General features: G+C 41.4%; 1 protein-coding gene across 1 annotated transcript in view; it reads right to left on the bottom strand.

Moving 5' to 3' along the window:
* SLC25A37 (solute carrier family 25 member 37) overlaps positions 1–26,812 on the bottom strand; it is a 72,859-nt gene that overhangs the window by 23,269 nt on the left and 22,778 nt on the right. The window contains exons 2-3 of the mRNA XM_069214130.1: positions 5,694–5,922; positions 1,604–1,660 (exon numbers count right to left, since the gene is read on the bottom strand). Coding sequence (XP_069070231.1) covers positions 1,604–1,660; positions 5,694–5,922 — 286 coding nt within the window. The remainder of the gene's footprint in view (positions 1–1,603; positions 1,661–5,693; positions 5,923–26,812) is intronic.

Genomic DNA, 26,812 nt, shown 5'->3' with positions numbered 1-26,812 from the left:
CCTGATATAGGGTGTTGATGTCATTAGACCACACCCCTTCTCATTACAGAGATGCACATCACCTAATATGCTTAATTGGTAGTAGGCTTTCGAGCCTATACAGCTTGGAGTAAGACAACATGCATAAAGAGGATGATGTGGTCAAAATACTCATTTGCCTAATAATTCTGCACTCCCTGTATATACACATACACACACATATACGTATTTCTCTATCCAAAAAAAAAATGAGTTGGCCTTAAGCCAGTGCATTTGTATATTGAGCAGAGGGGTACGTGGTGGACCCCACCCCTCAGCAGCGCTCTCTGAGCCCTTGGGGGCCTCATCTGAGCCCCTCAGGACCATGTTCTTAGAGGTTGATTGAAAACTAAGGGGGTGGGGTGCACCCCCCTCCCTCTGGTACAGAAACCTCAAAAGACTAAGTAGCAGTGCCAGCACCCTCACATTTAAAAGGTGTTACTCTAATGAACAATAAATATCCTGAAACACATGTCCAAAGAGGCACAGTAATGGCTGTACCAACAATGGTGAGTACAAAATACTTTGAACCAAAGTGAGTGCTATGCACTGTGTTGGACCTGTAGTCCAACACACTGCATTTAACAAAATGCATATGGGAGAATTGTTTACTAGTATGCCAGTATCTTATTTATTTAAAAATTCTGGCTTCACCATTGAATTGGATTTTAGTACCTACTGAAAATAGCTGTTTAAATATTTTTCTAGCTGGTCCCATTCCCAAGATACAGCATTCACATTTTAATCTGGTTTTCTACATAGGACAGCTAGGAAGGCCACAGTGAAAATAGCTTTTTGGTGCTATCCCTGCAAGGACATGTTACCATTACATTTCTACAAGTCCTACTATTTAAATACCATGCACCCTGCCTTATGGGCTACAGCCCCTACATAGGGATGATTTATTAAAAGTGAGGACTGCGTTAGTAAAAGGGGGTTATTTTGACAGGTTGAACGGTAGTTTGTACACTTCTACAATCAGGTTACAATGGTAGGCCAGAGCCATATTTGTACTGCCACAGTTGTGGGTGGCACAACAGGTGCTGCAGTCCACTGGTGGCATTTAACTTCCAGGCCCTGGGTACATTTTGTACCATATACTACAGCCTACAAGCAAGGCATGTTACCTCTAGTTAGCGGGGTTAAATGGCACAAAGTTCTAAAGCTATCAGAAATACAGGGTCAGGCAAACAAATCCAGAGTAGTCATGCAGAAAAAGCATATCTTATATAGACAGCACGTGTTAGCGGTGGAAAAACATCAGTTAGCAGCAACACTATCCAAGCTGAGGCTATGTAACTTCAAATTGTTATAAACCGTATCACAAATAACATTACAGACATTTCACCTGTTATCAATGAGAGGTGAGTAACGGTTACGTGGCTGCTAACTTTGACCATCAATTTAAAAAGTGCATAAACAAATCAGAACATTATCTGGGAAAGCATAGTAGATATTAGTGCATCACAATGAATGTGGTAACTGTGAAATTTATCAAGTGATTATATACATATACTGAAGAATCATTCATTGCAATTAAACACTTAACAAATGATGACTAACATGAGAGCTACCATCACCTCACCTTCGGCAGGATTCATAACAGCATCATGGAGTAATGTGGCCATACTTCCAGCAACCCCTGAAAGAACAAAACAGTTAGGAAAAAGTTGCTCCAACTAATACCATAATCTGACTCATTCACACAAAATATATATTTCAGTTGCAGACAGTTTCTAAAAGGGTTTGAAAGCGGGATAATAACAAAACTAATATAATATCAAATTCCTGCCTTTTTGTGTATTGCTTAGTGCAAAAACAATTTTAAAATGTAAGATCCGGCTGGACTATGGGGCACGTTTTGCCAAACCTCATTACATGTCCAGCATAGTTAACAGCTTTTGAAATACGGAAATGGAATGGTAACAGAGTTTTTACCCAAATAAAAGTATCTCACAGGTGCCAACAAGTGAAAAAATACGGATGCCCTTTCTTGGACACTAGTAACAGACAGCTGCATACAGAACAGTAAGGTATCAGTAAGCCAATCCATGAAACTGTTACAAAGTTACTAAAGACATGGCAGGAAAAGAACTCGTAGTAGTTTCTTTGCTCTTGGTTTTGGCCTTCGTAGAACGCGGCTACTTCGCTGTGTCAAAAATCTTAGTATTATTCCAGGGGAAACTATTATTATCATAAGAATTGACAAAGTCATGTGCACAATACTTAGCATCCATCCGTCTACTGTGATATTTTTCTACTTTTACAGGTGACAGCTAATGCCCCTGCCCCCTCGCACCAGGGAGATGAAAGTCAGAGGGAGCAAGGCATGAGTCACTGTTTGCCAGAGGGGTTTTTCCATTCAAATCACATATGACTAAGGTATGACATCTGGAAGAGATTTTTACAGAGCACTGTAAAGCTTTTTTTTAAAAAAAAAAACACAGGCTGTATCAAGTTTATTGTGTGAAACAGCATGATGATGAGGTCAGAATTGGCTTTTGGTGTAGATGAAATGGTAAGAAATGTAAGGTATGATAGAAGGAACCATTACTGGAAAGCACCTTCTAGAAGTGTATGCACGCCTTCCTGATAATTGCAAGTAACAGTTTGGTAATCATTGGAGGACCGACCCCTTCTAAAAAGGCAGTCAATGGCTTAAAACGCTAGAGTAAAATCAAGAACCTTAGAGTCAAGCCACCCACGTCTCTAATGCGAGCATGCACATCAAGTAAGCCATCAAATGGAAATGTTCACAGTTGAATTCTTCAATGAGAAAGTACGGTCCTGCTTATAGACTCTACCAGAATTGTTGACCCAGGCAAAATCGGGACTGAAACCTGCGATCAATAGTTTTCACATCTAGACTGGGGGTGTGAAGGCAACACTTAAAGGCATACAGAAATGTTTCTTGGACAGTCCAACCTCAGCACATCCCTTAGAGATTGCCTAAACGTCTGCCAACCATGACGCAAACCTGGGCATTTGAGAACTGTTCTGTGGCAGAAAGGTCTAGCCCAGGTTTCCCCTGGCTTGACAGAGACTACATTTCAAATGTGGAGAGGGTGGGGGGGTGGTTGGCGGCGATGATGCATCAATTGCTCTGAAATAATACCTGCTCAGCAGCACATTTTTCATATTTCGTTATGAATGTTATTTAGACAACTACAGTCAGCATAGCACATTCATTCTCCATTAGACTTTCTATATGAATGTTGTTGTCCCAGTAATTAAGCACTACTGATGAAATACTAAAGTACAACATTCATTAAATGTATGAAGTCAGGACAGATTAAAATCGGTCTCCTTCAATTTATTCAAATAGCACATTACAATAGAGTTGTCTGTGAAGTCCTGATAAAGCTGCCATTTTTTCACTCAAGGCTTTGAAAACAGCCTTAAGTTCCAGATGGTTGCTGTGATACAACTAGTCTAAAATAATATGGTTTCTGTTTATCTTAAATTTAAAAACAGCACATTTCTCAGCCATACTTCAACCAATCTGTCAAATTTGATACTTTAACACACTATAATCTTCTCCACTTTGACATCTGCCTATGCACTGCCTTGCTCACTGGCCTTAAAGGGAGTGCATAGGCAAACGAACTCTGATTAGTCAATCATAAAGGGAGTGGAAAGGCAGAACAGTATGAACAGAAACAGATTGAAGAGCGACTTAGACAAAAATGCTTTGGATCATGGTACAATCCTTATGCACCCAGATTCATCTTCAAAGAAAAGATATCTTCTACACTATAAGGAAAATGTACTCCTACAATAAAAGTAGTGCACAATATGGGGATATACATCATAATAAACTTGCTACCTTGGGTACATGAGACTAAAAACAAAACGTCATCTCAAAGACTGAATCCACCATTCTAAAAATTCTGGCTCTCAAGTATTAACGGACTTTGACCTAGATTCTGAAAACTGTCCATAGAACAGTGACAGAGGGCAGATATTTTTTAATTTTCAATTTGGCCAACAGAACCATATATATATATATATATATATATATATATATATATATATACAGGAGCCCAAGAATGCTATCAAAATCCAGGTTGACATACCATTCCTTTAGTGAAAAGATAGAGTTGAGGGCCAAGGTTCTTTCTGAGGAAGAAAAGGTAGGACTAAGGCACTGTCGTTAGATTACTCTATTAGCTGGATCATTTGACATGGTATTATATTTTGCAACTTGATGGCAATATTGCAGGCTGAAAGCCTTTTGCCCAACAGCTGAAATGTTTTTAATGTTTAAGATCCCACACAGACAAATTAGGTCGGACGTTTCAGAAAATTTAAATAGGGGTTCTGGTGACTAAGATGTACAACCCCAACAGGCATCAAGCACATAAAAGCTGTCAGAAAATAATGTCTGCTGTCTGAAGTAAGCATTTGAATGGAGAGAGCTGGCCTTTTCTTTAAAATCTCAAATGTAACCTGCTTTTCACTGAAGAGCGAGTGGAAGTAAGCATTCTGAGGCAACACAACTGTAAACGCATCCTCAATCCAGCAGGAGCCACCATTTGGCACGATGATTGTTTCAGGTATTATAATGCAAGTATTTGAGATACCAATGTTTTCAATGGAGTGCTAGGATTAAATACCCTCTATTACCAGATCTGTAAACTCATTACAAAAAGTTATTGTGAATCTCTTGTAGGTACTTTTATGAACAGTATGTATGTGAGGGTGTGAGACTGTGGGAAAGTGTGTGATTTCATGAGAGGAAGAAAGAGAGAGAGAGAGAGAGAGAGAGACTGTGAGAAAGTGTTTTTTTTTCCTTTCTCTACAACAGACAAGCAACACAAGAAGTGCACTTTCATTAGTAATGACAACAAGCATTGGCAAAAACAAACCAGTGGCACTTCTGGGGCCTAATGGCCTTGCCAATGCTTTATACCGATCTCTACAGCATCCCCGATGCTATGCAGCACAGATATAGAGGCGAGGAATAAAAGCATATTAAACAAACTGTCCCATCACTATGTAGGTGTAGGTAATACCAAGCATGTGCAGCCTACAAAATGACATTGGTAAATAAAAAGAAGGAAAAAAATCCTAGCTGAATTAGATCGGTAAATGAAAAAAAATAAAGAAGCGCCAAAGCATTTTTCAATGTTATAAAGTGGGTGGGGAAAGCAGGAAGAAGAACACAACACGGGTGATAAAGCAATATGGTGCTCGGGGGTGGCTTGGAGTGGTGGAGAGAAAAACAGAAACCAGGCTATAAAGCCAACGCAATAGATCGTTTTAGCAGTTTGCATTTTCTAGTATACAACACCTAAAAAGAGACCAGCTAGTGAATTATGTGACGGCCGGTTTCACAACCCTTGCAAACATCCAACAAAGGGACATCCAAAGCCCTAATTGCGGATGATTGTTGCTGGTGTTAAGACTGGGTAAAAGGACACGCTTTTTTCTTTTCACTGGTTGGCTTCATTAATGCTTAGTTTTAACACGGTCCCTTGGACAACACAAACCTATATTCTACGAGCATTTACTTGATTTTAGTTTATTTCGTTCTTAATTTGTATTTAAAGTGTCACACATTAAAATTAAACACTGCGTTCAAGATTTCAATAGTCAAAACAAATACAACAAAGTGGTTTTATGATTTTTCCATCACTTCACAGCTAAAAAGCAACAGAACTAAAAAGCAGTACCGTTTGCTATATGGCTGTTTCCACCATGGTGAATGACGTTGCTTAACGTCCGTTTCATATTTTCGTAGCAGGCAAAATACAAGGCGTGGGCAGGGCCTGCACCAAGCATGGTAATGTTGATCCCTCGTAAAGGTCGCCACATGCCTTCAGTGCAGACAATTCTTTTAAGCGCTTCATACACGCCCCTGTATTGAGCTTTGGGATCCGGCTGCAAACTCTGCATACGAGTCTGTATGAAGATGGAAATAGTGAAAAATAAATCCACGTCAATCAAATGTAATGTCCAATAAAATGCACAAAAAACAAAACGTTAGCCCGTGAAGAAGTCAAATCAAATTGTTCAGTGTCTGAGTAGACTAGTAACTAGTCATTAATAGAAGCGGACTTCGCCTCCACAGAAAGGCAATTTCTTGACACGTTAACATACACAGACGAAAGCTTCAGGGTAAGTGATGAAAACACACAGTAGAGACCATAGGCAACTTTTTTTTTTTTTTTTAAACAAAGTGGCTGCTTTATAAATCAACTAGTATGTGCTGTGTGCATTTTTTGGTATAGCCTGACAGATTTTCAGGTCTGCCAGCCTCTTATAATAAAACACGCGTTGGCGAAGTCCTGTGTTTTTTTGTTAAACAAAGAAAAGCAAACAAGACTTAGGCTATCTAAACACTGTATACTGAATTCGATGTTATTAATAATTGCGAATGGCATGGTTTATTTTCAAATACTTTACACTGAATCTGAACATAATTCAAAAAGAAAAAAAGTGTAAAAATTAAGGGGAAATCTTACAAACGCCTAATTTACGCCCCCAGGAGTCGATCATTTTTTGTCCTCTGTAGTAGTAATCATGAGAGAAATTCATAGTCTCAAGACACTGCCTCAGACCCCAGCTAAGTCCAGCAGATGACACACCCAGCACCATAAAAGCCTTTGAGCGACAAAGCTTGTGCTTTCATGCGATATATGGAATGAAGAAAAAAAAAAAAAAAAAAGGAAGAAGGTCTTACGTCCGTTTTTCAGCCACGCACCAGTAAAATATCAAAGAAAAGGTCAGGACACTTCCAGTCAGTTGCAGAAGAATTTTACTTTCACACAGAAAGTTCCTCCTAAGGTGTTTCAGCCGTACACTTGTTCACGGATAGGGGAAAGTGAGCACATTAACCCATGAAATACCTAAATTCCAATTTACTACTATTAAGGTATTTCATGGGTCAAGCACAAACTTGTACTTCATTTACCATAATGAAACTGGGCAAACTGCATGCTGGAGTGTGAGTCAGTGTGCTCCCAACTATTTCCGTTTAAAAAAAAAAAAAAAAAAAAAAAAAAGTCCTTCGTCAATGTTCTTTATGATTAATATGAGGACTTTAGTTGATAACTTAATTAAACCCCTTCATCAGGTGCCAGGCTAGATGTGGAACTACTAACTTTTAACGGTTTCAGGTAGCAAAGAATGAGGCATCTCACAGTAGCTTCAGGAAGAGAAGAGTAGACCACCATATAGGACACTGCATGCATCAGTGAGGTCAGTTGTGTTCATTTTCCATTCCCCTATATTATTATATATAATATATAAGCCACAGAGAGAGAAATCAAAATAAAGAGCTTATACACATTAGCATAATATCACAGACCTCAAACGTTGAGTATGGAAGAGAGTTAGTTATTTGTGCAAGTCAAAGTATCCATCAGAAAAAATAAAGTTACCAAAAATAAAAATAAAACTTGTTCTTTCAATAGATATTCATTCCTGCAGTTAACTTTCCTAAATGCATCAAGAACTTCCCATGAAAGGAGAAGGTGTGGATAGCAATCTTGATTAGACCAGAAAAGACTGTCCCATGAAACCGAGTATGCTACCCATCAATAAAAAAACAGCACTTTTAGAAGAGTGAAGATAAGACCAATTTGCATCATTTCAATTCGACTGAAGTGGAACACCCCTCAAGAGAGCTAAAGTTGTTGTTAGATTGCTTGTGGTATGTGCCATAAAGCACCAGGGTGAAGACTTCCGAAACAACTCAAACATGAGTAATTTTTAAAGACATCCATCATGAAATTGTCTGCTTTTTTAAACTACAGAAGCTAACTCAAAACACACTGTGGGCAAAAAGGAGAACCACAGCTGAACGGCTACCCAGTCGTCCTGAAAAATAGTATAAGTAGGTGGTGCTGATAAAGTTTGCAGCTTGCTTTTCTATTTGAAATGACCACTGTAAAAAAAAAAAAAAAAAAAAAAAAAAAAGCTACCTTCCAAGTTAGGATCCATAGATTGCAAGACTGGAATGGTTCAAACGGTCATCAGAAAAGCCAAGTCAGGACAAGAGTAGGTTCGGGGGGAAACTTATTATGCAAACTCTTACGGAACTAACCAACAACTGAAAACGTACATGTAGGGCAATGCTCAATTAAAAATAAAGAAGCTGATATAGTGGCCAAATAATCTGACTGTAGTACTATTAAGCCCGTTTCTGCAACAGAGACAGCAAAATATGAACATTTGGCCCTGAAAAGGATCCGCCAAACATTCAGCACAAGAGGCTGCACAAGTTGACTATCTACTACAAAACATAGCCCAGGTTAATGGACTAAGCCATGCCAAGAGGACGTCCAATATTTTCTTTAAAGAAAAAAATAAATAATAATAAATAAATAAAAAAAAAAAAAAAAAAAAAAAAATCACACAGTGCTAAAATCTAAGTAGGACTGCAAGTGCCTCTGAGGAGAGGGAAAGGCTGTGTGAAATGCAGGAGCGGAAATGCAGACAAAGTGCAACAAGGTCAATCAAGATCAAGCAAAACGACAAGTTAGATTTGTGAATGACCACCTGCATCAAAAGAAGACAAGATGATGCACAAAGAAGAACATAGGTGCATTCCAGACAAAAGTATCTCCCACTCAGGGATAGTCGGCTACAGCCGGCTCAAAAAGTCTGCAGTGTGGTTCTTCTCCAAAAGGCAAGTCTCAGACAGATAAATCTGCCTTTCATTAGCCCACTGGAAGGAATTAGAGGTTCAGAGCAAAGTGAATGAGAATTCACCTCTCCCAGTTGAGCAATCCCGTGTTCCAGTGATGTTGCCCATCAAGACTTGAAATATCTCCATCGCCTACTGCAAAGCAGAAAGGTTCGAGATCAGTCCGACTGTGGTCACTTCCAAAACACTTTTAAAAGACTTCTTCCTGGCCTTATTGATTTGCATCCAACCACAGAAGGTACATGTCAGTCTAAGTTACATCCAGCCAGGGTGAAAACATTCGGTCTGAAGGAGCTCCACACACACTTCCACCAGTGCAACTCTAAGAGGCAAATGTTGTCTTCATGCACCCATGAAACAGGTTCCCCTAAAACTAATACTATAGGTCCTTCAGACCCACGACACCTAGCACCAACTTCGCTACAGCTGAATGGGACTGTTCTTAAACAAAAGAGCCACCTCGGGAATAGATTACATTTTTTCTGCTGGCAGAGATGCATTTATCAGACGAGTGTCCAAAATGGACCCCCATTTAATGACTCCTTTGAAATGGGGTCAGAGAGGATTTCTTTCAGTATACTGACAAACCAAACTCTAGCAAAAGGATGGCTGTAATAGACTACTCGGCATCAAGAAGGCAGAGGTGGCCTTGATCAGTCAAGGGTGGGTAGCCCCAAAACCCTTGAGCTACCACAAACCACATGACCTTTGTCAGCACACTCAAAGGTGATGGCTCAAAGGTAGAATCTCGAACTGGAAATGAAGATTCTCCAACCAGGGGATCTCAGAAATCGTGTGTGCAGCTGTACAAAAGAAAGAGGGAAGTAGGCATCCTGGAGACCCATGCAATGTTTTGGACAGAAAGATCGGAGTTCATTTTTTTCCCCATTAAATGATCTTGTGACTTTAGTTTGCACAACTTTGTCTCTAAGAGGAGTTACTGCGCAATTGTTATGCTAAGTCAGAATTAACATCACTGGCTCACTCTAGGTGAGGAACCTAAAGTGGAAATCACTACTGACTACAAACCAAATCCAAACCGGACAAAAATGAGCAGACTGAAGTGGAATACATACTGTTCTTGACAATAATGTTTTTATACATAATGGGTCCTGGTACCATCAAGTACAAGGAGTAGCTATTCCCCCATCCAATTTATAAATTTTTTTTTTTTTTTTACATCTTTGGCAAAACTGTCCTGCAGAACTTATTCAATATGTTCTATATTGGGGTAGATAAAATGGTCTGGAGATATGTTCTCCTTTGGTCAATTCATTCAACACCTAAATACCAATGCTTTCAACATCAAGTTCCAAGAGCACATAGTGATAGCAGTATTGATTTTTTGGATGTCACCCTATATATTGAACATGACACTATATTCTCTAGAATGTTTACGAAAACCACATCCTGTAATTCTATATTACATGCTACCAGTGCACATCCTAAATCACAAATTCAGGCCATCCCCTATGGGGAAGCAATTAGGATTAGGCGCAATTGTAGACTGGATGATATTTTTCTTGTGTGAATTACAAGGAATGGAACGCCGTTTAGCCACTTGAGGTTATTGTAAAACCCTTATGAGAAAAACAAGGAGTAGAATCTCTAAGATTGAGCGACATACTCTTCTTACGGCTTCCACAACAAAGAAATGTAAACAACACAATAATCTATCCCCTATCATTCCATACAGTATTCTCAGTCCACAAATCTACAAAATCTTTAACCGAAACTGGTCTCTTATTGGCTGACAATACCCTGAAAAGAGGGATCACCAATAAACCTAAAGTTATTCACAGTAGGGGACGCACATTACACAACTGTCTATGTCACAGTTATATGCCCCCTGAAAATAAAGAAATGTGGTTACCTAGACCTCCTAGTGGCTTCTACAAATGTGGACGTTGCAATGTTTGTTGTTATGTACAGGACAAAACATTGACCTTCCAGTACAATACGAACAAATCATATAAGATTTCCAAATTCATGAATTGTAACACCAAGTATATTGTTTGCTGTATGATTTGTATTTGTAAACTCATCCATGTCAGCAGCACTATTATGCCATTCAAAGAAAGAATTCAAGAGCACATCAGGTCCGTAAGAAATAATAATACTGATTATCCTTTCGCGGCTCACATGGTCACAGAGATTTTGGGAAACCTGGTGCATGGGACTGATATACTGGAAACCTGTCCACGTGGAGGTAATAAGATGTTGATGCTAAGTTCGTAGGGAAAGCAAATGGATCTTGAAATTGAGAGCAGTGGAAGAAGGGCTCAATACTGCAAAAGATTTACATGTCTTTTTGTAATAAGTGATTATTGTGCAATTGAAACTGAATTCATGTTTAAGTTTCTTCATCTATGTCATCCTTTAGACTACCATTTTTTGAATAGTACGTTTTTTATTAAGAATGTATATATTTGTCACTAAAGTGCTTTTCAGTCTGAATCATAATATACTATATTTTGCTTGATAGGATTTATATATACACACACAGGATGTTTACTGTTTTACTTGTTTATTCATATATACCTATGCTTGTTTTTACGATTCTGATATTTATTTGATTCTTTGCTTTCACAAAGGTTGTTTTCTCTGACCACTTCTGCGATTTGGCTCTCTTTCTTTGTTGTGTTTGCGCTTTGATGCTTTTGAGCTTTATAATACCTTCAATACACAGCTTTTTGTGTAGGTATATCTATTTCTATAATCTCTCTTGTTGTCTACATATGTGCATGCAGTCCTCTCTTTAAGCAAAATTTCCTTGCAAGGTATTCGTGTTAACATGGTGGCACAGTGTCAGTATTTCTCCAAATTCTTTCAGTAACGTTCTCAAGTCTTTAGTCCTTTTATTTTTCGCCAGCCAATGCATGTCTAGTCCTCTTTTTATGTCTATTTGTGTGCCTATTTATGCGCATCTAAATGGCAGCACCCTTTTAGTTGTATCCTTGCCATGGAAACGGTACTCTCCATGCTGGCTGGTAAGACGAACGCTATTGTGTCTGTGTCGGTATGCTTTTTATCAGGTTTATACATTTCAGCTTGGGTAAGGGCACACATTTAGTATCTGCCTGAGTCTGCCTGATATTTCTTAACTTCTTTATGACAGCGTTTCGACTGACATGCTGGGGTGATTATCCGATTTCTCATTTATCTCCATAGTGTAGACACAATTAATTTAATCGCCTGTGGAGGCCCTCCCTTGTTCAGAATAGGACGGTTCAGACTGTCATGCAGTGGTGGCATCACCGCCAGCATAGCGGTCTGAACCGCCATGTTCGTAATGAGGGCCGAAGTCTGGATAGAAATCCAGTAACAGAGGACCCAAGGGGAATCAAGACAGCCAAACCCTCTCACCCATGGCAAGGAAAAAACCGTAAGCTGAGATCAAAATGCTGAAAGCCATTAACAAATGACCACATCATATTTTGTTTAATGACCACAAAAACCTCACTGGTGTACCCAAAAGGGGGCAATGAGTCTCAGGATGCCGTTTGATGCAAAAGGCTTCCCTGGTTGAAACAGCAGGTGGGGTTTACATACCAACGTTTGGACCAAGGACCAAAAATTCCAACTAGGATAAATACTTCTTAACAGGATAAGGACACTGACTGAGTTGTGTTAGGTTGTGCAATCAGTAACTTGCTAGACATTTAAAAGAAGCTGGCTCTTAATGTCCTGTTCTTCCTCAATGAAGACAGTAGTATGAAAAGGGGCCCTACAAATCTGCTACCTTAAGTTTTAGCTTTCCCATTTCGATAGAGCTTAACATACCTTACTTTCTTTTCTAATGTTCATTATCCTACTTATATATTGGATTAACTTCCATAATTTTATATTTAATATGATGCCCATGTGTTTTTATAATACTGATGTAAAATAAACTAGCAGAAGCAGATTCTGACATTACTTTGTCTGAAAATGTTCAAAAACTTTCATAAGGGTCATGAGATCAACCAGATGAATGACCTTCATGAAAATTCTAACGAAAATATAAACTAAAAACGAAAAAGGGTCCAGATTTTCCTAATTCCAATGCCCACAAACAACTTTTTTCCCCCGAGGCAACGCACAACCCTGAATCCCCTTGTTTTTTCAATTCTACTGCCTCCTCATTCTCCCACTTCTTCTCCCACCCCACTGGGTCTTTCTTTCTGCAAGGTCCTCAGTCTGTACAATTCCTACTTTCTCTGTAATCCCCCTTATCCTGTCTTCTTTCCTGTTCACAAACCTGCAACAATAAACCAGGAATGCAAAGGACAAATTTTATGGAAGAGGCCATAGGCAGCATTTCAGCACAGATAACCTACCATGCACTTTAAGCAATGCTGGTTTTTAAGTGGCCAGTAGCTGAATGGTAAGGCAGCGCCTCCCACAGCAGGAAACAGAAGAACATGGTTGACCCCCAATGCTTGCTATGAGTTGGTCAACATTCCCTAACAGCCTGCACTAAAGTTTTCTGTTTACTTCCCCCCCCCGACACACATACTTACCTTTATTCCAACCATTAACATTTAAGAAGGGGAATTATTTAATTTATAAAGGAATGTTTGAGATCAATAATGAAGTAACTTAACATACTGCTCATTTCTGGAACACACATGCACTTTCCAGCAATCACCAGGGCCGTCTCAGTGAATAATTTTTCCCTTTCACAACAAGACTCATGGCCTTAAGCAGGCAATTGTGGGATAACACGGTACAGACAGTAGCGTTTCAGTTTTCAGATGACCCATCCCCAAAGTTTCTCAATACCAATAAATAGTTAAATGCACGTTTATGTTAGTCTTCCCTCCTCTCCTCGAGGAAAGAGTTTTGTAGTTGGCATAAGACATGACTTGCTGATTGTTTGCTGGGATATATCTATCCTTGTCTGGTTCCGTTTCTCTTTACTTTGAAGAAAAGAAAAAAAAAAAAAAAAAACATAAAAGTTTCACTTTTCCTTACATACAACTGTACATTTAAGCCTGCCCCTTTCAAAATAACAAGTTGGCTCTAATTTTGAGTACTAACTAATTAAACAAGCATTTGCAATGCAATGGGTCTCACATTTGCTCGAGTTAGAGCTATTAGCGTTGTAAGCTTCTACCCAGACTTTTCTTGCCACGTAAATTGAAAATGAAAAGTGAAACAGTTGACATAAGTGAGCTGATTCAAAGCGCCACATTAAGCAGGAGCGCAAACGAGACACACAAAAAGAAAAAGAAGTTCCCTCGCAGTGAAAAAAACCACACAATAAAATATGAACCGTGGAGCTGAAGCACAGTAAATAGGTAGCAGCAAGGAAGAAGAGGAACACGCAAGACAGACCAGATCGAAGGAAACCTGCCTTCCATGGAATCAGTAAACTAAAGAAAGTGAAGTGAGCGTCACCTAATCTGATCTCATCTAATCAAAAAACAAGACCAAATGCTCCTTATTAGACTAAACAAGAACAGGGAGAAAGGCCATAGGATCAAGAGTAAATGGCTGACCCAAATAGTACGTGGTATGCACTGGAACAACAGGCCAACTAACAGATAGCTGAAGATGTATAAAGTATTTGTGCAATAACTCATACAGTAACAGTGAAAAGACCATGAAAAGTACTCCACACCAGTTTAGGAAAATAGATGTTTATCTGCATAAAGTAAGACCAAAATGACAAAAATCCAATATGCACTAGTCAAGATATCACTTTTTAAAGGTTTGAAGCAGTCTCAATCCTTAAGAATCAGTGGTTGTATCCTTTTAACACACAGTACCTCGGATGCATAAAAAATAACAACGCTTAGGGGCAGCAGTGGTGGAGATGTGCCAAAAGCAAAGCTATGCGTCAATTTTTTCCAGTGTTGGAAAAGCGATGCGTATATTCATTCCAAACAGCAAGGCGATGTCAGTTTTCCGGGAGTGCAGCCTTGGGATATTTTGACGCTCCGGGCCAATGCATGGAAAACCCAGAACACGTTGAGCAGAGGCAAAAAGGTGCTGCACCAATCCAGCAGATGATGCAGTGATTTTTCAGCCACGGGCAGGCGCTGCATCGATCCGGCAGGCATTGTGCTGAGTTCTCCAGGCACTGCGTCAATTTTCCCACAAATTGGATTTTCTGTTCATTGGTGAAGTCTTTGATAGCCCTGAGACCTCCGAACAGGAGGCAGGCTCAATCCAAGCCCTTGGGGAGTACTTGGGGAAGAAGGCAGAGTCCTTCCAGCAGAGTCAAGGGTCAGCAGGCAACAAGCAGGCCAGAAGCTCCTCCAGCAAAGCAGTCCAGATGAGTCCTTTGGGCAGCCAGGCAGTCCCTCTGACAGAATCCAGATGTAGATTCACAAGTGTCTGATTTGGTTGGTTCCAGTATATATCTCCAAAATGCCTTAGAAGTGGAGGAAACTTCATGGTGGTTTTGAAGTGTACATGTTCCCCTTTCAACCTAGCCCTGTCTGCCAGGAGCCCTGTGGTGGGTTATCGGTCCTTTATGTGAGGGCAGACCATTGAACTCTGAAGTGCAAGTGAGAGCCCCTCCACTCTTCCTGTCCAGGAAAGCCCATCTGTATACAGATGAATGCAGCTGAGTGTCCTGTGTTTATGGCTGTCTGGGTGGAATGCGCAAGGGGAGCGGTCAACCAGCAGAGACCAGACCAAACGTGAATTGGAGAGAGGCTGTAAGGCACAGATGTCTGCTCTCTAAAAGTGGCTTTCCGAAGTAGTAATGTAGAATCAAACTTCACCAGTAAGTAGGATTTTTTTCGTTATCATTCCAACCATACCAAATAGGACAAGTGTAATCCTCTTAGATCAGAAATTACCACTTAAAAGCATACAAGAGAATCCCTAATGCTGGCTTATGAAAGGGGCAGGCTTCACAGTACTGAAAAATGACTGGACGTTTTCCACTACCAGGACATGTAAAACGTAAAAGCACGTCCTGTCTTTTACTAATATAGCACTCTGCCCCATGGGTTGCCTAGGGTCTACCTAAGGGGTAACTTATATGGGAAAAAAAGGGGAATTTAAGACTTGGCAAGTAGTTTTCAGTGTCAAGTCGAAGTTGCAGTGAAACTCCACAACAAACCTAGCAAATAAAGACCTGAGACATGGTTAAGGGGCTACTAATGTAGGTGGCACAATCCGTGCTGCAGGCCCAGTAGACTCATTTAATTTACGGCCCTGGGCACACCTGGTGAGCTTTTCTAGAGACTTACAGGTAACTAAATATGCCAACTGGGTATGAGCCAATGTTACCATGTGTAGGGAAGAGTACAAGCATTTTAGCACTGGTCAGCAAAAAAAAAGAGATCAGAAAAATGGGAGGCAGGCAAAAAGCTGGGGGAAGACCATTCTAACGATGTCAAGTGTAACAGAGACTTTCCACTCGAGCACTGCTGAGCCACGAATAATGCTGTTGCACTGCTCTGCATTGCTAAAAGCAAGATCAGCAGGGTAACCTTATACAGAAATCAGTCTGCAGAAAGGTGAGGATGGGATGGTCCGTAAGGAATCTGTAGCTAGTCTCTCTACCGGATAAGGTGATCCTAAAGGTAACTACGTTTGTCATCTGATAGACTTCTAGCTGCAGATTCCGTAACTTACAATCAATACCTCCCCAGAGGGGTGTCTGCGTACAGATTAAACAAAAAAGTCCTGTAGGACAGAATGGGCAAAATGCCTATTACAATGAACCTGATTGTCCAGGCAGTAATGTTTGGATAATGTGTTCAGTGATGCCCATGTTCCTGACTAACTCCCTGAGCTCACACACTAGTCAAAGCCATTGTAACAAACCCTCTGTATATTGTTTCTTGGGCAAGGTGTAGCAGATTTTATGCAGAGCACTATCCATAATGAGATGATACATTTCTGCATAGCCTTTCCCTACTTCGCCCAACATACCCAAACAAATAGCTGATTGCCAACCCGCACCTCTAAAACAAACAAGGTAGAACGACAATTAGTTTTCTGGATCCAGACGGTGGATTCTCTCCTCTTTTTTTTTTTTTTGAAGGGTGAGGCAGAGCAAAGAAAATAGACAATGTGAATTCTGGCCTACATGAAAAATTGCACAACTTTCATAAGGTAGGAAACATGGATCTCCAGAATAGGGAGAGAAAATTGTGTACAGAGTGTGTACAGAGAATGCTTGCCGTTTGCTGAACCTCCTCGTCAAAGTCATGGCCACCAGAAACGCAGTTTTAATGGCAAGAAGATGAAATGGGTAGTTGTGCAGAGGCTCGAAGGGCAGCCACATGAGAAATATTAAGACTAGACTGAGGTCCCTTTATGGAATGATGAAAGGTCTTGGATGGTGTTAGCCTTAGGGTGGTCTCCCCCCCAACGTTTTCCCAGCTTGCCTCACATTTGTGCTGATTCCATCTGTTGGCCTTAGGACTGAGCACTTACTACTAACCAGTAATAAAGTGCATGTGCTTCTCCCCTAACCATGGTAACACTGATGTACGCCCAATTGGCATATTTAGTTTACGTACAAGTCCCTTGTAAATTACATGTTGCTAATGAGCCTGCAGCATTGGTTGTGCCACACACACACGTAACCCTTCAAACTTGTCTTGGGACTGCCATTACAGGACCTGTGTGTGCAGTTTATTGCTCCTTTGACCTGGCATTTAAAACTACATGTCAAGCCTTAAGTCCCCCCCCTGTTTATTACACATAAATCACCTTTTAAGTAGGCCGTGGGTAACCCAAAGGACATGGTGCTTTGTAAGCAAAAGGTATTGCATGTACTTTCAAGCTATAAGCATCCTGGTTGGGAGTTTTTCACAAAGTAATGATTTTCACTACTGAGGCCTACTCCTCTCAAAGGCTAGCATTGAGAATTCCTTAATACACTTTTAAGGGGCAATGCCCAATTAGAAAGGAGTAGAAGAGTCATGTTTCATATCTTTGGAATGGTAATGATAAATCCTTTTTAACTGTAAACATTCAGATTTTTAAAATTGCACTTAAAAAGTGGATATTTGTCTGCTCTTACCTCTCTGTGTGTCTTGCCGCCCAGCTCCAATACATGTCTGGGGTGGGTAACCACTACACTTTGTGCATTCCCTTTAGATAGCCACAGACATAGGAAGGGTGGGTGTGCCAGAGCTCCAGTCTACATTTATCTTCATTTTGATGGCTCTTCCTGGGCAGTAAGAAGGAGGGGAGCTGACACACCTGAATAGGGCGTGCATGTCCCCACAAACAGCTAGACAACCCCTACTAACATTCCTCTGCCAGGGCTGAGGAAGAAAGGAAACTTGGGCACTTCAAAGACCATTCTTTGCTCTCTGCTGCTTAAATGACTCATCTGCTGGACCTGGAAGGTCTGCTTTTTTCTTGAGTTGCCCTCCTGCCTGCTGGACTCTGACCTCTGCCTTCTACCTAAAGTGTGCTCCAAGGGCTTGCTGACTTACCTACTGCTTGAGTCTCAGGTATATCAAGGTCTGTACCGTTGCTCCTGTGCCTGGTTCACTTCAAGTGGACCCAGATACTGACTAATTTCATGTCTGGGTGTAGGAGAACCATGGCCTCCACCTGGTTGTGGGAGTAGAATCACTGCACCACTCTCTGAACCTAATGTGCCTTGAAAGCCGGATGCATCAGACCTGCGCTTCACCAGAATTTTTGTGGTAGTTTTTTGTGTGTGTGTGTGTGTGTGTGCGTGCGTGCGTGCATGTGTGTGCATGTCTGTTGCACAAATACTTCACACACTTTAGATAAGCCAGCCTGCTCTGTGCCAAGCTACCAGAGGGTGAGCACAGGTTATCTTGTACAGGGTACAGTCTATGACAACCAGAAATTCATTTTTTAACAGAAGGAAAAGATGTTGAAGTCTCTTAAGAAACAGTCACAACAGGTGACTTTAAGAAGGTTGGTCCGGCAGCTGCAAGAAAGCCAATTTGGCAACAAAAAAACCTTTGCCAGTGCCCAGAGCAGAGCCCTGCTGGGCTAGAGAAAGCACAAACAGTAAAACTTGAGAAAAGGTTGCAGAAAGAGACTCAATGCCCTTGGATGTACTCCATGTAACAAATCTGTCTCAAAGGCAGGCATATACGGTCTAGGTGGTGGGTCGCCTGGCTGTCACAACACTATCAGAGGCCTCAGGAGAAAGATCAAAAGCTGTCAACTGTTGCCACCCCACCTATCAAGGTGGAGGGAGGGCAGGTTCAGGTGAAAGATCCATGCTGAACTAGTAGGGAACTGCTCGGATGTCCTTTCCAGAGAAGCAGACCAAAGGTCCATGAACCCACTCTGTCCTGTCTGTTTCAATACCACATGGCGGTGGTGTTGTCGGTGAACACCTGCACCAGCCTATCCTTGATCTAAGGAAGAATGGCTTTTGAATGTCTGAATGGTTGACTCAATGCACTTTATTCTTCGCAAACACCAGTGTTTTCCAAACCTTTTGACATCTGTGGACCCCCACTTTATCATTACTGGAACCCAGGCCCCCCCCACTGAGTCATTTCTGGAAATCTGGAGACCCAGGCCAAAGCATTGTTGATGATGTGAACCGCAAAACAATACACAAAAAAATACAGAAACAAGCTTTCAGCCAAAAACATAAAATGATAACACATCCTATTTAATTTGCAAAAACAAATAATAATAATAATAATGTTGGAGCTGTTTTAAATTCAATTGAAGCCACACATTGTCCATACTGCTCCCACGAATCTGAGAATACTTATTTAATTTTTTGCCTCCAATTTCAAATTCCTTGTCATTTACACCAAATGTTAACATTTTCAATTGTACATTTAGTCACTTTATTTATATACACTTTAACTAATATTAACAGATTAACAATTTTCTAAGCAGTCAAGGACCCCCTCAGGAGGCTCCGCGGACCACAGTTAGGGAATCACTGGCATACCCTTTGCAGATGCTCAAGGCAGCCGCTGCACTTTGAAACTGCTTGCTTATGCCAACTGTTTTACTTTTCATTTTTAATTTATGTGGCAAGAAAAGTCCAGTTAGGAATTTACAAAGCTAACAGCTCCAACTCTAGCAAACACAAGACACATTGCATTACAAATGCTTGTTAACATGCTTAAAAAAAACATACACTAGGACCAGATCAAAACAAAAGATTTTTTTAAATAAACGTTAGACATGGAATTTTAGGCCAGCAATCAAGAGCCCAGCTGTTAATGAGCCCTTAGGATCCTCACAACAGAGAGGGGCTCAACTTTTTATGGTCATTAAGATAGCCAAGGGAAAACTAAGAAATCGCCTTAGAAGATCATTTTCTAACACCTGCAAATTAGAATGTTAAACTCTGGATTCTGGCACCATAAAGGGAGTGAAGGTTGCATTTGACTTTATATAGGGTTAACTTCTGAACAAAGGGACAATGGCACTGCCTTTCAGCATGAATGAAATTGTCCTTCAAGTCTGTTGGTGCTGATGCTTCCTGTTAATGAGATTTCACCCTGGCAGATTAGAATCAAAGTACACCCCTAGGCACTGAAATGTCATGACTTTATTAAGCTTGATGTTATCAAGTATGTCCCACCTAAGAATGGTAATACTAAAACCATTGACTGATTTTGTTAGCCTGTATAACAAGTCTAATTAAGACAAACAATTCATATAGTTTTAAAGTAGAACATGCAGTATCTTTATTGTTCAACAGCTTTGTTTGTGTAAAGAACTAGAATATATTTTCTATCCAACATTAATAAAGTGTGCAGCTCCGAGGAAGCTCACCCCACCCAAAATACAGTGCAGCTCCGAGGAAGCTCACCCCACCCAAAATACATTGTAATTTTTAGACACTTTGTTTCACTGCATGATCATAATAGGCAACATGGTTACGGAGTACACGCCCTCACCCACAAAATGATGGCATGTTTCATCACTGGGCTGTGCTCCTCACTGGGCTGGCGCTGTCGTGCCCCCTGGGCCCTGCATGGTAGCTCTTTGCCAGATAACTTTTTCAAAAGGTCACAATGACCAGGTCTGTCGGCCCTAGCGTTATAGAGAAGACTGGCCAACAAGGATGAAAATAAAGTGAAGAAGTTTCAAAAATTAACTAAAAATTCTGGATTTTTTTTAAAATATATAAAGTATTCATTAAGGTTAAAAAACAAAAATCATATTTAAGTGATATCAATGTCCGAAGGCCTGAAATAGTTCAACATGTTTCTTGCCTCCAGCAGTCCCCTAAAGGATCAATGAGGACTTATCAGGACCAGATAGTATGCCTAATCCACATGGAGGGTCTCTACAGTCAAAACGTAAAGAAAAAATAGGAAAGTGGTATATTGGGATTACAAATTATGTAAGATACCAGTTGGTTGCATCCCCAGTTCAGGAGAGTACGTATAGTGCCATTTAAAAACACAAATCATTTAGAGAAAAGGGACCCTTGGTAACACATGGATGTTCTGACCTTAATGTTGCTTGCATGTAGTGTGGCAAGTCCTGGCATATTAGCCTACCAATACATAGCTTCTTCCAATATACATTTGGGAGGCTGTGTGCCAGATCAGCAACCCTTTTGATGCCTCAAAAATTCTACTTGGCCACTCGCTATGGCAGGTCATATTTTATCAGGTCGAGCTATATTTATGACCTACTCAAAACCCTTCTGGCGAATTGACAAAGTACAGGTCTTCTGTTCAGTCAAAGTGAAGGGAGCCTTTAAATCTTATTCTTGTCACATCTGCTCTGTGTACAAAGACAGATTTCAAAAGTCTGTTGGGCTTACAATTAATTTTCCTTCTGAATGCAGAGTTCCAGGATTGTCATTTCTTTCCTAACAAACAAAATTTAAATAGCTAAGTCAACTGTACAAACATTTCAAAATATATTTCAGTAGTTGTGAAAGCCCTTTGTTTGTACTTGTTTGTGATATAAAAATTATTTTAATAGGATGAAAACAAATCAGAACACTTTACTTGGTGATGTGAAAGAATACATGTTTTCTGAAACCAGATTTGTTAATACATTATAATGTTTTATCAGTAAGCTTAGTGGGAAGGTTTTTCAACATTTCATGGAAATATTCTTTCTGTAAATGACAGTGTGAACCACATCATGCTTTAGCAATATATTTATTAAAAATGAGTGTTTAAACATAAACCTAGAAACACTCCTGCCCTGGTAGCAATACTATTAGTAAACTAAGATTATTTTTATACATGGAGCTAATGGGTAGTCCATTTAAAATCAAACAGACACTTTTTTGTACAACAGAAATGCTGAACTCGCATTTGAAGGTGCACTCATGTGAGAAAGAAGAAAAAAAAGAAAAGTGATTAAAGAAATATATTTGCCTACGGTCACACAATTGAGACCCACTTACGGGTCAAGTACATTACAGTTATGGTTGAGTAGATTATTCAAGTTACTCGACCTGGAGGTCTAGTAAAAAAAATTATGATTGTTCGAGGCCTGCTTTATCATCAACACGCTTTAGGGATGGACATATTTTTTATCTAACCTTGATGTGCCTTTGGCAGACTCTTGTAAAATGCACTCTACATGGTTTATGTAAATGGTTAACAAGGAAGGGGCCGGATCACAACCTTGTGAGACACCTAGTAGAGGAAAATGTATACACATTCCCTGCAGTGCCATAGTTCACATAGCTTTCCAAATTTCACTATAAACGTTGAATAACATTTAAAATGTGGCCTGTAATACCCATGGCATCCAATATTGACCAAGGCTTACATCAGTTAATATAATCAAAAACTGTGGTTAAGTCCATGAAGGCAAGACGGAACGCGCAACCCATTACTATGACATATTTTGTGACTAACAGTTACATATTAAGGCATTGGTCCACAGTGCCTACCCCTGGTTTAAAACCACACTGGGATTCAACTCTGGCATCCCCGTCAGCTGAGGTCTGGAGTTGACGCACTGAAGTATACAAAAAAAAAAAAATGATGGCTGAAGTGCATGAATTAATCCCAGCGACTGGTAAATTCCGAGGTGGTATAGAGTGCAAAACAACAATAGACTAGGATTCGGCCTGAGTAATTACCAGTGGCTGAGTGTGTCACCCTACGTGGGACATGTATGCCATTGCGCGAGTCCTGTTCACACAGTCACTGGAACCAAGCTGTAACTGGTTGATGAGATTTAACTAGGGTGAAACAAGACCTGGGTTGCTTGTGTGCCATTTCAGGGAGGACCGAGCCTGACAGTTGATGCTGGACTGTACCCATTGGAGCAGGATCAAGAGTGATTAGCATATGCTGTGTCAAACTGAGGTGGCATGGTGAAAAATAACTGGGATGCAGCCCTAAGCAATTACATGTTGTAGCAGACATTTATTTAAGAATTACATCATTTTTGTATTCTTAAGGAGGTCTGCAGTCTAGTTATTGACACACTGTCAAGGACTTGACAGAGGAATCAATCAAGGATAGTGGGTGATCGCAGTATGTATTGGATCCGTTATTGCTCTCTGCTAAAATTATCTGGTGGTGTATGTTGAGAAAAAAAAAGAACCCACATGCTCAGAATAAACTTCAATAGTAACTCCTTCCAGATGTTTTATTACAGGGATTAACCTATAAGGATAAGTTACTTACCTTCGTTAATGCTTTTTCTGGTGGACACATTAACTACCTGTGGATTCCTCACCTAAAGAATTCTCCCCCACGCGCCAGCTTCGAGGGAAATTTTCTTTTAGCTGTGCACGTCGACGAAGTCACAATTGCCCGACTCCACGCAACACCGTATGACGTCATCCAGGCAATAAGAAGCCCTCGTTGACGTGCAGACGTCAATTATCACCATTTATTTTAGGTGCCTTTGAGGCGAACAGGTGAACATTGACCTTGAAGAGAACATAATCACGTCAAGTGAAGTGAAAACGCAACATTTATTACAATAAAAATAAAAAGAAACTAACAGCAGTAATTCTTCCATATGGAAACAAATAGATCAGTCAAGTTCAATCATGTTTCCTTGAATTATATAAATCAGAGAAGGAAATACATGTATACATGCCATAACTATATACATGATCCAAGTATATACAAATATAAAAGACAACGGTGCTCGCCCACAGATTTCGTGGTAGGACCAGCCAGGCAACGCGGAGGCGGGTGGGACCGCAAGTAATCCACAGGTAGTTAATGTATCTATCAGAAAAAGCGTTACCGAAGGTAAGTAACTTATTCTTCTGATGGATACACCTACCTGTGGATTTCTCACATAAAGAATAGAGTCCCAAAGCAGTACTACCTCCGGAGGAGGGTGCCTGAATGGTCAAACCAAGAAATCCTGCCGCACTAAGCGGGCAAAATGGCCATCCCTCCTGACCTCAGAATCCACCTGGACAGCGTTCTCTTTTGGACTGCTCTGCCTTTCCTCTTCCCCACGTATCCAACGAAGAGCTGATAGTCTTGTCTGAACTCCCTTGTCCTGTCAACAAAGAAGCTCAATGCTCTTCATGGATCCAGTAGGTGGAGCCTCTCTTACTCCTTGGATGGATGAGGCGGAGGGTAAAAGGAAGAGAGAGTAATAGGCTGCCCCAAGTGAAAGGGTGTAACAACCTTCGGGAGGAAAGCCACCTTGGTCCTTAACACCACTTTGTCTCTAAAAAAGGAAAGATATGGAGACTCTACACTAAGAGCCTGAAGCTCACTCACTCTTCTGGCCGATGTTATGGCTACCAGAAATACAGTGTTTAAGACCAGCAAACGCAAAGAACAAGAGTGCATTAGCTCAAATGACGATCCCATTAGAAATGTCAATACCAAGTTAAGATCCCACTGCGGCATAACAAACGGAGTGGGTGGAAACCTATTAGTGAGACCCTTAATGAACCTCAAAACAAGTGGAGATTTAAACAAGGACGGTTGATCTGGGAGGCACAGAAAAGCCAACAGTGCTGATAAATAGCCCTTAACTGTGGCAACTGCACAACCCTTCTGTGCCAAGGAAAGAGCAAATAATAATATGTCAGACAAGTGAGCCTTTAAGGGATTAATTTGGTTCTCTCCACACCAACCTACAAATCTAGCTCACCTACTTGCATAGATCGATTTGGTGGAGTGTCGCCTGGCCGATAAAATAACATCCACCACTTCCGGCAGGAGAAGAAAAGCACTCAGATTGCCCCGTTCAATCTCCAGGCATGAAGGTGCAGACTCTGGAGGTGGGGGTGTAGAATCTGCGACTGCGAAAGGAGGTCTACCCTGTAAGGGAGACTGAGCGGAGGGCACAGAGAGAGTTGGAGAAGGTCCGAATACCACACCCTTCTCGGCCAACGGGGCTATCAAGATGACCTGGCCCAGTCTTGGCGGATCTTCCTCAGAACTCAAGGAATTAGGGGTATGGGAAGAAACGCGTAAAGCAACTGACCCTTCCAGAACATCTGAAACGCGTCCCCTAAAGCTCCTTGCACCGGATACTGGAGGCTGCAAAACAACGGGCACTGCGCGTTCTCCTGAGTAGCAAACAGATCTATCCTCGGACAACCCCACATCTGGAAGATGTAAAGAACCAGATCCGGATGAAGACTTCACTCGTGGTCGACTGAGATGTGTCGACTGAACATCTGCACATACATTCAGAACCCCGGCCAAATGACTTGCTACCAAGCAAATCTGGTGGTCCTGAAGCCAGGACCAGAGTCAAAGAGATTCTCTGCAGAGAAGATACAACCCCACTCCTCCCTGCTTCTTTATATACCACATCACGGTAGTGTTGCCCGTCAGGACCTGGACTGACTGACCGCGAAGGGAAGGGAGAAAGGCCTTGAGTGCCAGACGTCGAGCCCGCAATTCCAACAGATTGATGTGAAACCTCTGTTCCACTGGAGACCCAAGGCCTTTGATCTTCAGGTTCCCCCAGATGTGGAAGCATCCGTTACAACCGTGGCCACTGGCAGAGGCAGCGAGAACGGCCTTCCTTGCGACAGGTTGCGACCGCAGCCCACCACTGAAGATCCACAGCAGTGTCTCTGGAGATCCTGATCAAATCCTCGAGAGCTCCTTTGTGCTGAAACCACTGCCTGCAGACGCACCACTGAAGAGCCCTCATGTGCCAGCATGCATGAGTGACCAGCAATATGCAAGAAGCAAAAAGACCGAGCATACATAGGACCTTGAGGACTGGAACTACCGCTCCATTTCTAAACATTGGAATCAACGCCTGAATGTCCTGAACCCGCTGGGGCAGAGGAAAGACCCGGTTCAATGTTGTGTACAGTACTGCCCATATGAACAGGAGGCGTTGCGAGGGCTCCAGGTGAGATTTGGGCACACTGATCGAAAAACCCAAGGTCGAACAACAACTGAGTTGTCGACTGCAGGTGACGCCGCACGAGCCCTGGAGTTTTGGCTTTGATCAACCAATCATCCAGATAGGGAAACACCGCTATTCCTCTTCTTCTGAGCTCTGCCGCAAACAACGCCATCACCTTTGTGAAGACTCAAGGTGCTGAAGTAAGACCAAACGGGAGGACCGCAAATTGATAATGCTGCGACCCCACCACAAACACAGAGATACTTCTTGTGCGATTTGAGGATCAGAATATGGAAGTACGCATCCTGCAAATCGACAGACACCATCCAATCTCCTTCGTTCAACGCCAAAAGAACTTGTGATAGGGTCAGCATCTTGAACTTTTCCTGCCTGAGGAACCAATTCAAAATCCTCAGGTCCAGAATTGGTCTCAACCGACCATCCTTTTTGGGGATCAGGAAGTATCTTGAATAACAGCCCTGACCCCTCTCCTGCTCCGGAACAAACTCCACTGCGCCCTTTGACAATAGGGATAACACCTCCTGTTGTAGTAACAGAAGATGGTCATCCGAACAGAAGGATGGGCGGCGAGGGAAGGGAGGAGGGAACTCCCGAAAGGGAAGAGCATACCCCTTCTTCACGATGTCGATGACCCAGGTGTCTGATGTTATAAACTCCCACATGGGAAGAAATCAGGCAAGTCTCCCCCCTACCGGAGACATGTGAGCAGGGAGTGGTGGAGGACTAAGGCTGCTTTCCCTGCTGCACCCCTCCTTAGGAAGAGGAAGAGGAAGAGGCAGAGTGCTGCTGGGTGGCCCCTCTTGTACATGCTCTACCCCTGCCTCTGAAGGATCGGTAAGGCAGGGATCCTGCAGATTGCTGTAGCGCCTGGAACCTGCCACGACCAAAACCTCTAAACTTTCTATAGGATCTGAAGGT

This window comes from Pleurodeles waltl, chromosome 11 (genome assembly GCF_031143425.1).
Source record: "Pleurodeles waltl isolate 20211129_DDA chromosome 11, aPleWal1.hap1.20221129, whole genome shotgun sequence".
In the NCBI taxonomy this organism is placed as follows: domain Eukaryota; kingdom Metazoa; phylum Chordata; class Amphibia; order Caudata; family Salamandridae; genus Pleurodeles; species Pleurodeles waltl.
The sequence above is the reverse complement of the archived record's forward strand: the minus strand, read 5'-3'. Positions and strand labels throughout refer to the sequence as shown.